This window comes from Osmerus eperlanus, chromosome 2, assembly GCF_963692335.1.
Source record: "Osmerus eperlanus chromosome 2, fOsmEpe2.1, whole genome shotgun sequence".
In the NCBI taxonomy this organism is placed as follows: Eukaryota; Metazoa; Chordata; class Actinopteri; order Osmeriformes; family Osmeridae; genus Osmerus; species Osmerus eperlanus.
In genome coordinates, this window is record NC_085019.1 from 12467274 (window position 1) to 12480792 (window position 13519).

The window sequence follows — 13519 nt, forward strand, 5'->3', positions numbered from 1 at the left end:
TTCAGTAACATAACTGCATTCAGTAACGCAATATTCAAAGCCTTATAAGGTCTAGTTTAGCGGCGTTAATTTGATCTTGCTCATTATTAAAGAGTTAGCAATACAAGTGTGTTGACGAGAAGTCAGGAGCCCAGGGGCCTGTTGCACAAAACTAGGATAAGGGATTAAGCCAGGATATCTTGGTGATCCTGGCTCAATTGATCCGTAATCCGGTTGCACTAAAGATGGATAGGGGGCAGGAGGATATGTTATGGTATAAATTACCATGGAGATTTATTCTGTGGAGCTAGCCTGCTCCAGACCAGGCTAAATTCCAGGATCTATTTAATCTCATCCCTAATGTCAGTCAGCAGTCACCACAAATGGAAACCAATAGTTATTTCACTGCTCACTATACATTGTTATCACATATAACTAGACCCACTGTCATTATTTAAACGTTTGTGATCATTAATTTCAATGATTTTGGATAAAAAATGATTTTTAGATGATGTTGCTATCATTAGATAATTTACAGTTTCCCATAGACTATAAGGCTATATATAAAATGATAGAATATTAGGGCCACAGAGGGGAAAAAAACACAAGTCATAATATTGTAACCAGTTGTTTTAAAGGAGGACAGTTGTTAAAATGACAGATGTGGGGCATTTCGTGAAATTGTACTTCAGTATGGTTTCATAAACAAAGACATGCTGATGTGCCAGAATATTAAGTATCACATTGTCATAAGTATCAAAACTGTAAAAACAATATGTAGCTTTTCTGCAGAAAGAACCAGCCTCATAAATTTATGACTTTATCCTTTTTCTTCAGTGTGGCCCTAGTACTCTGTCATATAAACAAATACACATTCCATATGAATATAAAAACACAATGTGTAACATTATGTTCCTTTATTGAATAAGGACAAAACAAAGCAGGTAAACCATCAGCTCCTTTCGAAACTGAAGTCACAGTGACTCTACAAGATGGAAAGCACAGAATCCAAGCATATTATACAAAATGATACATACACATTCAAAGGTCTGTATATAACACACCCTGCATGTCTGCACACTAAAATAAATGCAGGACAAATCCATACACATCAACTGAACAGACAAATGAATGGATGCAGTAGCCTCCCTGCAGCCTTGTATTACACACAGTATACCGCACAAACATCATAAGAGGCCAAATTCGTAAAAAAACGAACCCAAAAAAACCCAAATTCCTCTGCCACCGCAGGACATATTTAACCAAAATTGAAAGCACACATACTAACTAAAATAATTCAACACATATTGGTCCCTCAGCAGACGACCACTGTCGTCATCAGGGAAGATTGCCGGATTGTCCCAGTCCATGGCTGGTGGCACTCTGGGGGCCCTCTCCTTCCTCAGGCAGGCCACATTGTGGAGGACAGCACAAGCCACAGTAATATCACATGCCCTAACAGGGCTGACCCTTAATTTGTGAAGGCAGTGAAAGCGTGCCTTCAGGAGGCCAAAGGTCATTTCAACTCTGGCCCTGGTCCTGGCATGGGCATGGTTGTAGGCCTGCTGTGCTTCCTGGGGGTCTGTGAAAGGTGTCAGGAGAAAAGGCTGGCAGCCATACCCCCTGTCTCCCAGCAACACACCAGAGAATTCACCTGTCAACACAAAATCTCATCATTACTACCTCATAAACACAGTGATATTCTTGACACAGCCATGATGGTTATAAATAGGGGTTGTGTGGCTTACCTTGTGATAGGCACTGATAGATTTCAGAGGCCCGAAAGATTCTGGAGTCATGGACTGAGCCAGGCCATTTTGCCACAACATTGCTGATCACACAGTCAGCATTGCAGACCATCTGAAATCATAAGATGAGGAATATTACACCAATCAATGCACATCACTGGCAATGCAGAGTGTTCGTCAATGGACAATATCAAAAAGTTATGTTCACCTGAACATTAATGCTGTGAAAGGATTTCCTATTCACAAAATCGGCCTCATGGGCACCTGAGGGGGCTTTTATCCTTATGTGTGTGCAGTCCACTGCACCAATGACATTGGGGAAACCTGTCACACAAAGTAATGAGTATCCTACTATGTGTTAACAGTTGTCCTGTAATTTGTAGATCCTCTTACCTGCAATCCTATAGAACTCCTCTTTGATGTCACAGAGTCTTCTGTGGCCAGGGAAGGAGATGAAGACATCTGCTAATGCTTTGATAGCCAGACACACACTCCTTATTGTGCGGCAAATTGTGGCCTTGTTCAGCTGTTCTGCATCCCCCACTGAGTACAGGAAGGCTCCACTAGCAAAAAAGCGCAAGGCCACACAAACCATTTGCTCCACACTCATTGCATGGCTCCGTGCAGTGCGGTGCTTAATCCTGGGACCCAGTAGTCTGCATAGATACCTGATGCCATCTGCAGAAAACCTGTATCTTTCATATAGATGGTCATCAGGGAAGGCCAGTGGGTCCAACCGGTCCCTGAAGACCCTTTCTCGCCTGAAGGCTCTCCTCAGCACAAGTGCTTCTTCATCCACCACATCTCGCACGAATGGGCATGCCATTGTCAGAGCAGAAAGGAACACACAATTTTGGGCCTTCATATAGGCTAGTGGCCACACCTGGTGCTGGGGGGGTGGGCAAAAGAGGGCGATGCCTTATAACGATGACTTGGTTGTACTGATTGCTGGGAAAATAAAAAAAACCTTAGAAAGATGCCACCGTCCTGTGTGCTCACAATAAGAGCTCATATGTCATGGCTCACTTGACTTTACGAGAATATACCTAATTTTTATTTTCAGCTGTGTCATCTTCTTGGAGCTGGGGGAGGAAAGAAAAATAATGATTAATACATTTGTGTTACAGTTAGCATACAGTGTACATTGAAGGCATATCTCACCTCCCTCTCAAGTTTTTTTATTTCAAGGTCCAGTTTCCTAATTGTCCTCTTTTTTATTTCGGACTCCAGTGCAAGATTTTCCATCTTTTTCTTCTTGTACTGAATGTCTATGTCTGCCAGTTCTATTTGGCGCCGGAGGTGGTTGCCATACAACTTTCTGATAGCTTGTGAGCTCTGTGAACACAATACAATTAGCGCAGCTGGAATTTGGCAGGATGTGGTGTCCTTTTATTAATACGCACTATGTTGCCAGGCTGGTTTTCCCACTGTATAGCATCTGGGTCCTGTAAAAGAAATTAGATTTTTTGATTTTGATGAGGACTCCTCACCATTGTAGAGTAAATAGTACTTTCACAATCTTAACATGATACCTCATGCCTTCTGGAATCCAGAGAGATGGTCTCCTCCTCATCATCGTCTCCATCATGTGCTGTTGCTGCTGCACTGGGGCCTTCACCCTATCACATTTAATCGGATTCATATTGAAGCTAGTAGACAAGACATGCCAGGCCTACAGTATGCCTTTGATGGAGTACTCACTGGATCAGCATCGTCTGGTGCTTGTGCTGGTGGCTCTAACAGGAACACAGTGCTGCCAGACACTGCAAGGCAATAGGTAAACCAAAGTCAGACAGTCCAAATTGATTCAATATGAATGTGGTTGTATCCCATGTAGAGATGGAAGGACATACCTTGAATGAAGCGGGTGGCATCTTGGGAGGAACCTATGCTCGTCTCTTTCCCCCCAGGGATCCCCTCTAAGACGGGCCTGCCTTTATTTAGCTCCAAGGCCATGTCCTCTGCTGGGGTAAGGTCAGCCTTTGGTGACCCACCACCCGTGCCTTGTCTGTGGGTATTCTTTTTCACTGCTAAAACAGTACAGACAATGTGTGAGCAGGCACCTTCTGGGTACAATATATGCTTGTGCTTTGTTAAATATTAGTCAGGGACCATACCATTCTGCAGAATGTTCTTGTATTTGATTTTGACCTGCTGCCATGTCCGTTTTGGCCCGTTCATGTTTAATCTACACACACACACACACACATTTAATGGAGTCACACTGCAAAAAATTACTTGGTATTTTTGTCTTGTTTTCAGTAAAAATATCAAAAAATTTATCATAGCTTTATACAGTGTGATGGAGTTACTTTACACAATTTCACTCATATCTGCAGTGCATTTCAATAAAAAATTTAACCGTTTCATAATTACAGTACAACTGCATTTTTGGAGATGTGAATTAAATATTTGAATTGTAATTGTGATGTTTCAGCGGAGCGGTGAGTGTGTAATTGTGCACTACTTACGCATTCAGGCGGTCTGCAATACTTTGCCACGCTTTTTCTCTTTGCTTTATCACTGTGGCGGTGTTGCCTTTCTTCTTAATTATATCTTTTACCTCCTCGTATGCCTCCATGAGGATTTGTGCTTCCGACGGGGAAAAGTACGCGGCTCTAGTTGCCATGGTAAATCAGTTAATCTGTGATCTGTGGCGGGGTCTATTTGAGTGAGCCGTGAGCGCGCACCTATCCAGGATTGGTTTCACCTGGCTTAATGAATCCGTGTCTGCTCATCCTGGCTTGGTCTTTGTGCAACCAATTAAGCCTGGACGCACATGTTTTGGCTTCATTGAGCTCAGCTGAGTCATTTATCCCGGATGTCTTAATTCTACTTTTGTGCAACAGGCCCCAGGAGGACAGGGCCCCGTTCGTCGTAAGGGTTGAAGCTAAGTTAATCAATTGTCCCTTTAGCCCGTTAACATTAGCGAGATGAGTGAGAATAGCAAATATCTGTTCGTCAACGGCTGATCCGCATCCAAATCATGTGGTTAATTTCAATCAGGCTAAACTTATCAGGGAAATTGCACGTGCACGTCCTACTTCAAAAGGCAGGAAAGGTCGATCACCAAAACCGTGATTTTCTAACGGTATGATGGCGGAAAATACGAAAGAGAGAGCGGTGATAGGCTATTCTCGCCATCCGAGCAAACTATTATAATGAGTCTCTATAAGTCAATAAGCATATATTATCATGGCTAAGTCAAACACCGCCACCGCTGCCAGAGCAAGACAAGCAGCTTGGCAAAAAAATTGCCAATAAGCTAAATGCGAAGGTTTTGGGGAAATGTATAAGTGCCTCATTACCCCAATCAATCAGATCACATTTCTTTAAATGTGCCTGCTGGTATAGGCTTAATGGAAATTAATAATCGAATGAGATCTTGCTAGCGAAAATAATGATCTCAACTCTTTCAGAATAAGTAGGCTAGATAAAAACAAGGCCAAAGAGTATCTAATTGATACGAATTCATAGACACTTATGAGGATATATGTAGGCTACTGAGCTTATATCATGTACTATATATGTGTATATGCATGTAGGCCTATGTGTAAATCCCTCTTTGATTTCATTGACTGGGACATGGCCAGGGAATATGATGAATTGATTCATCAGCTGGTTAAGCGCCAAGTACACTTTTCTTACAGCAACGCATGCTGCGGCTTTGCCAATGTTTTCTGCATCGCCTATACTGTATAAAAATGTAGCCTATAAATCAAATCAAATTATTTGTATAGCCCTTTTTACACGCAAGCATGTCACAGAGGGCTTCACATATGCCCATAGAACTGCCCCTCAACCAACCTAAACCCTCAAGGAGGGTATAGCCTACCTGACGCAAAAAAAACAAGGCTATGCAGTCGGAAGCACAGTTAAAGTTTAAAGTAGCTTTATTGTCAATTTCTTCACATGTCGAGACATAAAAAGGAATCGATATGACGTTTCCCACTCTCCCACAGTGAAACATAAAAAGCACAGGCACAACAGATAAGACAAGACATTTCGTAAAACATAGCGTTACATATTCACATACAGCAGCATAAGCTCATAATAAAGCATAAAGCTTGCTGCGGCGTGTGATATTTGCAATGTACGGCCCGAGAAGGTCTTGCAAATAAATGAGTCCTTGTCGGCTGAATCGATATCGCTCAAACAAGAACTCATCCGTGTGAAATAAAGGATCTTGGCAATCGCGAAGAACTCTATTGGTATGGAAAGCTAATCGAACTAAAATATAGCTCCTTGGTCAACTGGGTCTCTCAAAAAGGGAGCTGCCATGTTATTTTCCGGGGGTGTGGCAAGCTTATCCAGCTACACTTACTTAGCCTGCTCTGGAGCAGGTTAGTGCTAATTGATATGTTACTATGGTGATTTATCGAAAGTTGCTTCCACGAACCAAAAGGAGGGGCGTTTTTTATCTTAGCCTGAAAATTAGCTCGCTAAACCGCGACGAATACCCCCCAGGACTAGCCAAACAGCTATACAAAACAAGTAACTTGGCTTAAAGGTGACATGACATGAAAACTTCACTTTAGGAGGTTATTTAACATTAATATGAGTTCCCCTAGCCTGCCTTTGGTCCCCCAGTGGCTAGAATTTTCGATAGGTGTAAACCCTGGGTGTTCTTCTCCGCCTTTGAGAAAATGAAGGCTCAATTGCTCTGTTTGAAAATCTCCTCCTTGTGAGGTCACAAGGAGGAAGGTTACCTCCCCTCTCTCTGCTTTGCCCGCTCAGAAAATCTGGCCCGCCCATAAGAAACTGAGCTACGACCGTGCAAGTGTTTTTATCCTCGAGAGACATCATGGCTTGCAAACGAACAAAGCATTACATTTGCTCAGTTTGGATGTACAAAGGAAAACAAAAATCTTTTTACAGTTCCTTCATCCGAGCCTCTGAAGACCCAGTGTCTTAATTTTATTTTCTCTGGAAATGCGCCTACACAACTTCTGTTGTAGGCACATTTGTTTTGTATGTCTGTGCCCAACACTTCAGCCACGACTGTTTCTTCAATTTGAGCTAATACAAAACTGGCCTTGCTGAAATTAAATTCTGGATCAGTACTAACTCTCCTTTGTCCAGCTACTAACCTCGGACAAGTAAGTTAAATAACGCTATATCATTTTGTAGCTTTACAGTATATGGTTACCTAGCTTGCTACCCTTAGGATGTGGCTGTAACATTACCTTTGCAGCTCACAGCTGAGTTACTGTCGCTAATGGAAAGGTAGATAGCATCAAGTATGTGTGTGAATACACATGCTGTAACGTGAGTGTTGTACACTTCTTTGTTATTTGGATAACCGTTCTGCTGTTGGTGTTATGACGTGCGCGATATCCGCCTTTCCCCTCATTGAAATGACTGAGTGTGTACCTCTGCAAACCAGGGTTATCAGATGAGAATGGGCAAATTCGAGGCATCTTACAGCAACGGGGCTACAGCCATTGGATACATCCATTGTAAACATTAGCGCATGGTGCCGCCCCCCCCCCCCCGCTCCTCATTAGCATTTAAAGCTACAGACACCAAAACAGCTCGTTCTGAGGAAAGCTCCTTGTGGGACTGCTAGTAGTGGCTGTAATTCTGCACCAAGGCTGAATTTCGGGAACGAGACCTGATACAGTATTAGGAGACCACTAAGGCCTATATAAAAGCATCCAAAAACAGCATGTCATGTCACCTTTAACATTGCTAATTGATAGCTTACCTGGTTAGAACAGTCTGTATGGAATCCTGGTCATCTGAAGATAAAAGTGGAGTACATTCTGCAAAAGTCTGGCCACAATTGTTCAGAAAGTTTGTGGTCGTCATTTTCTGAGATCTGCCTCCACCAGAATTCGAAATCACACACAACGTGTTCGTCTACTTCTTTGGTTCTTTTAATGGCGGTTAGCAAACAAGGTAGGCCCTATAGGTGCATCAGCGCCACCTACTGGACTGGAGTGTGATACCGGATAAACCGCACAAGTGGCTCTCCCCTACACAAATGGACTGTCCCAAATACTAAATGATAGCTACGTAAGAGCCCACATGATCACAGTAGGACTACGTACAGCCTAGCACAGACACTACATAAAAAGGGGGGTGGCTATGTTGACGCCAACCAATAGCATGGAAGCATAGATGGTCCAAACCAGTGGTGTAGTGGTAAAATTAGAGGTGGGTAAACTATGAATGTTATTATTTATTTATTATCACGTTTCATTAGGCCTATTTAGATGGAACCAGTAAGGTTGGCTTATACCTGCATCATCGTATTTGAAAGCACGTTATTAGGCTAGCCGCTAGAGTTTGTCCCTGTCTTAATGCGATGTTGTGCGAACCAAAACAACGTTTACAAACGTGAATTGATCTTACTCTGTACTTGAGGCCTTTTGCAGGCATCTGTGGGAGTGGGAGCACTCGATGGTCTCTTCAAAAATCGCCTGATATCCATGGCTAATATATCCATTACGAACAGGTAGGCTAATCCACAACGTGTAGGCTATGTGTTTACATACTTCGTGGATCCTGATTGGTGTCGCAGCCGCAACGCATTGATTGGAGGGTCACATATACAGCGCAGATGAAATGATTCAGACTACAGCGTATGTTCAACAATATGAAATATGAAGTTTTTGGTGTTTTAAAATTACACCAAATTTATTTCTGATTATTCCAATGGCAGAATACGAGGCGCAGGGAACTTACATGTTCGTAAACGCACATAAACACTATTTAGAGGTGGATAAACGCAATTTCCGCAATTTAGAGGTGGATAAATGCTATTTCCCAATTTCGGGAGGTGCGTAAACTGCGTTTACGTGCATTTAGCCCCAACTACATCCCTGGTCCAACCGTGTACAGACGTTAAAAACGGCCGTGTACAGACGTCAAAAACGTCCGTGTACAGACATCAATTTTTGCTGAAACGTCTGAATTGAGTTAGCAATTCAGACGTTTCAGCAAATATTGACGTTTTGGCACAGTTGGCGTTCCATATAAAAATAACGTAACCAGCCGACCAAGGTACAACGTCGTGGCAACGTTGTCCATGGGACCAACTGGCAACATTCCCTTTATAACGTTGCCACGACGTTGCCACGACGTTGCCACGACGTTTCCAGAAGGTAACGTCGCGGGTTACCATATGAGCACTTACTGGCAACGTTGCCGCAACGTCATGTGTTAGCTGGGTAGGCTTATTACAAAGACTTTCACGACCCAAATCAAAATTCTGAGCCGACGGGTCTGTGGGGAATCGCTTTTTCTCCTAAAGGCTGCCCCCCTCCACCTTCTTAGTGAAGAATTCGCCGAGATGCAAAGTGATTCACAAATTATAAACAGAGAGGGAAAAAGATCGCTACTTTTCGAGTTCGGTCTTCCGTCACTTCAAGCTCACGATCTAAAAGGTCTAAAAGTGCTCAAACCTTCATCATTCAAGAGTAGCGTACTTTCACAAACCCAATCATTGATTTTGGCTTAAAATGTGTAAAAATAGGTGACATGACTTACCGAACGTGGCTGCCTCCAACACGGCTATCAGGCGATTCCAGTTAAAAACAACATTGGCCGCCGAAAAATAATTGATATTCGTACAAACATTCGGAACAAACATTTTGTTTCTTTATCGACAAAGGCATGTTTTCCGGACAACTATGGTCCGCATCCAATAAGAGCTCATACACATGACACCTTCATAAAATCCACCAATATTATTTGATATACCCCAATATTCAAGGCGAGTAAAGTAGGAAGTAAACATTCACGTGCATTTTGGTGAGCCGGTATATTGTCAGTGGGTGACTGGGCTTCAAATGTATGGAAAAAGTAAAACAAATGGCTAATTCAGGTATTCTCTAAAGAAACATTCCAGTTAAACGAGCATATTTGTTATATTATTGCGCTGCTATTAGTTATCAGAGCAAGTTAACAGTTAAGTGATAATGAAATGTGCAGAACATTGTTCAAATAAATGTACAGTATTGTTTGACAGTGTGTGTCGCCTAAACATATAATAATGACATGAATCAATGACATACGTAATTATAATTAGCCAAGAGTAGGTATACCACAACAGTAACACTCATCAATACATATTGACATCTCTGCACAGTTATCAAGTTGGAAAACGAACCTCATTAGCATAATACATGCATGTGCACAATGAATTGTATTGCTAGCAGTGTATTCAAGGCCACAAGTAGTTGCAATCATGCTGTATGCATGTAGGTAGCAAACCAATGGGATTTAATCTACCCATTTACTGAAGGTAGTTGGTCCAAGTTTGTTCAGAGTCCATTGCAATTGCAAAATTTGGACAGCATTGCAGAAAAAGCAGTGGAATGATTTAACTTAAATTCAGCACCTCAGAACCATATGCTAGGTAATGCTGGATTTCACAATGGTGTTACAGTAACTTCATCAACACAACAATAATAGCTAAAGCACATAAGAGGAGTGAAAATGCAGCTCTGGATAAGGTTTTCCAAACAGAAGGTGTGTATGAAATTATGTATTTTGTATGGCAAAATGTACAGTGGGGTCAGTGTATACAAATAACCTACTGCAAAATCAATTTTGCTGTTACAATCTAAGTGCACCACATTTTATTTGAAAATGAGTTTACATACATTGCATGCTTATTGAAAGCACAGACAGGACGAGCAGGGCAGAGGAGAATAGGCAGGACAAAGAAGACCTATAATCTGATGTGGAATACCATGCCCCTCTAGTCGTCCGAGTGTCTGCTCCCATGGTTTTTTTTTCATACGATAAGGTAATTTATGCAAGATGCTTTTCTTCTTACTGGCTGGAGATGAACAGTCTAGAGGACACACATTTTGCATATACCTACAGGTACAATCTGGGGATTTTGTTGCTCAGAGACAACAGGAGTATGGTTTTGCAAACACTGCCTGTGATCAAGTCATAGAGCAAACAGCCAACAGAGACTCCAAAACTAAAGTTGGACTGACTGGATTCTACCTAAACAAAGATGCAGTGCATAGATGCACCACATCACTCCAACACAGTGAACTGCATGAATCATGAAAAGATAAAAAGATATTCAAAACATCATGTCAACAATCAAATGTATGATCAACCCATTTGACCAGACATTGGAGGGAGAAAGTCACATAACATCATGAAAACTAGCTTCAGATGCTATTGTCAGTGACCTTTTTGAGGCTGAAGAGAGAGGAGACAATGCCTTTGTAGAGTTTGTAAAATAAAGGCTATAGAGTGAAGAGTTCAAAAAACATAATCTTTAGATGTGTAAGGACAGAGCAAGAAAGACAATGACGAAGGTTAAAGGTCGGGAAATAACTTTTAGAGCAGACCGAGACCTATCGCTCGTTTGATTATGTTGACACAGCTCAGTCTCCCATCTTCAGCCAGCTCAGTCTACCATCTCCAGTCAGCTCAGGGTCCCTTCACCAGCCAGCTCAGTCTACCATCTCCAGTCAGCTCAGGGTCCCTTCACCAGCCAGCTCAGTCTACCATCTCCAGTCAGCTCAGGGTCCCTTCACCAGCCAGCTCAGTCTACCATCTCCAGTCAGCTCAGGGTCCCTTCACCAGCCAGCTCAGTCTACAGTACACTCGACAAGAGGTAGACACAAGACAGCTTACACCCTCTACCTGGAACACATTATAGCCAGGGTTCTAAATTAACACCCGCCAACCCGCCAAATGCGGGTTAAAATTCATTTTGGCAGGTGTTAATAAAATTCACTAGCCAGTTTGGCTGGTGACACATGAGGCATTACTTGAATGATACATAAGGCTCTGTTCTCGGCATGGTTCTCGGTCATTTATCCCCCTGGCAGTACTTCCTAAGTTTCCCATGAACACTGTGCCGTAATGCTACGTGATAAAGTTTTACGCCCATTGGCTGCGCGCAGTTGAAGTGAAACCGGCGCGAGAAACCATGGAAACGAACGGAGCATCCACCAGAAAACACAAGGAAGAAGTAAAACGAAGCATAGCGGATCATAGGAGGTAATAAGAGCTAGCTAGAGTAGAAAAGTAAAGTAAAAAGTTAACTTAATGCGGCGGTGGTTAGGACAAACTTCTGGGGGCGAGAAGAGGAACGAGGCAGGGGATGAGGATATTGATAGCACTAGAGAAACTAAGAAAAGAAAATGTAATGCCAAATGGCTGACGGGTCGGGAATGGCTTGTGTTTGACAATGAAAATGTTGTCATGTTTTGTAAGGATTTCTGCATGTAGTCTACGCATAAGAAACATTATGTTGCTTACTGAGACAGTCTTCTGTAATGTAAATACACTGTTCTTAATAAAGAGTATATTAGGTCAGTTTAATTAATGCCTGCTTAGGACAAAACGTTACTGTAAATGCATGGGCAGGAGTCAATCTCATGACGCGAATGGACGTTTTAGCCATTTACAATAAATCGTGTCCTTAGTCACATGTTGGTGATTTCACATACCCTTGCATCATACTTCTGTGCTTCATTTTACTTCATTTTCTGTGTTTTTCATGCCAACAATGTTAATAAAATGATCAAATGCATTCAGTGAAACTCATAATTGTTCTTATTTTCACCAGAAAGAATTTGGCTAGTGGAAATTCTGATTGGCTGAAAGTTACCAGCCACATTGGCTGGTGATCAAAAAAGTTAATTTAGAACCCTGATTATAGCATGAGATGTTTAAAAACAGTCCAACTCAGATGTTGTGTATTACTTTTTACAGGGTTTTTGGGGATCACTTGCAAGGGCTTCCCCATTCAGGGTCAGCCAGTGTCGATTTTAAGTCTCCACTAAACACAACAAGAGGAAGAGCCAAGACTACATCAACATGCTACATATTATGGTATTCATTGTATAAAAACGTCTCAATAATGTTCTCATATTTCTTTGTGTTTTTTGGCTATCCTGAGGACAGCCAGCTAAATCTCCAGTGTCAGTGAGTGCCCAACAGTTTTAATCACCGCCACAGATTTAAAAAATGAAGAAAATAAGGTAAATTAAAGACAGACAGTGACACGGAAAGCAAGTATTTAATTAAAACTCAACCGAGCTACCATTGTGGTGCAGAGACTTGTAGGATTACTAGGCTAGCTACTTGACGCATGGTCACTTACGTTGTTTTTAGTATCAGCTGATCCTGTTACGAACCATTCAATTACCTAACAAGATGATACACAAGTTCTGGTTGGTTGGAGAGTTTAGGTAGTTGAGACGATTGCCTGATAAAGTTGCTAACTTTGAATTAAACTACAGAAAAAAATGTGCAAGAATTGGATGTGCCAACAAACGAAAATGTTTTAAGAAAAAAACGACATTGATAATATAAAAAATCCAGCTCCTCCATCGACGGGGACAGGTCATTTAAAAAACTAAAGCAGATACGCGGGCTCGGCAAACCACCTATCTTGGTCAGCACACAATTTCCAGAAAGGATGTGTGTGCGTCTCGCCAAGCTCGCGCGTGTGTCAAATAGGGTGACCATCTGTCCCGCTTTGCGCTGTATCGCACAGCATTTTCAATATGCGTTGTGCGGGACAAGGGGTGAAAATGCTGTGCGACACAACGCAAAGCGGGACAGGTGGTCACCCTAGTGTCAAGGGGCAGGATGAGTCTGTGAGAATTTGGAGCGCGCGCGCTGTGGAGCAATTCAATTGAATTCAATCATATGTTGACATACCAAGGTGAAATTGTTTATGGTACTTCAGAGTGATGTCATCTTGAACCCTATTAGGTTTGAAAAACCATCAGTCAAAATTACATTTGATTTATTGACACAAAAATATTGAGGCAATGTGGACATTTACATAAATACACCCC

The 13519-nt window shown here is 42.0% G+C and overlaps 2 protein-coding genes across 4 annotated transcripts; both read right to left on the reverse strand.

Annotated features, from left to right (window-relative positions):
• Positions 1–881: 881 nt before the first annotated feature.
• On the reverse strand, positions 882–2592 carry LOC134013195 (putative nuclease HARBI1). Of its 2 annotated transcripts, XM_062452965.1 has the most exons (5): positions 2396–2592; positions 2121–2290; positions 1936–2051; positions 1728–1839; positions 882–1633 (listed from the first exon to the last, which is right to left on the reverse strand). In XM_062452965.1, exons 1-5 carry the CDS (start codon positions 2590–2592, stop codon positions 1263–1265), a joined length of 966 nt encoding a protein of 321 aa, XP_062308949.1. In that variant the 3' UTR covers positions 882–1262. The 2 variants fall into 2 exon arrangements, with proteins under 2 accessions (XP_062308949.1, XP_062308948.1); XM_062452964.1 differs by having other exon boundaries at positions 2121–2592.
• On the reverse strand, positions 2541–4565 carry LOC134013273 (uncharacterized). 2 transcript variants are annotated; one of them, XM_062452969.1, is made up of 9 exons: positions 4199–4562; positions 3845–3915; positions 3581–3757; positions 3429–3490; positions 3260–3346; positions 3131–3172; positions 2889–3062; positions 2774–2809; positions 2541–2675 (listed from the first exon to the last, which is right to left on the reverse strand). In XM_062452969.1, exons 1-8 carry the CDS (start codon positions 4354–4356, stop codon positions 2774–2776), a joined length of 807 nt encoding a protein of 268 aa, XP_062308953.1. In that variant the 5' UTR covers positions 4357–4562; the 3' UTR covers positions 2541–2675. The 2 variants fall into 2 exon arrangements, 1 of the variants encoding a protein (XP_062308953.1); XR_009928769.1 differs by having other exon boundaries at positions 2565–2675; positions 2774–3062; positions 4199–4565.
• Between the last annotated feature and the right edge of the window lie 8954 nt (positions 4566–13519).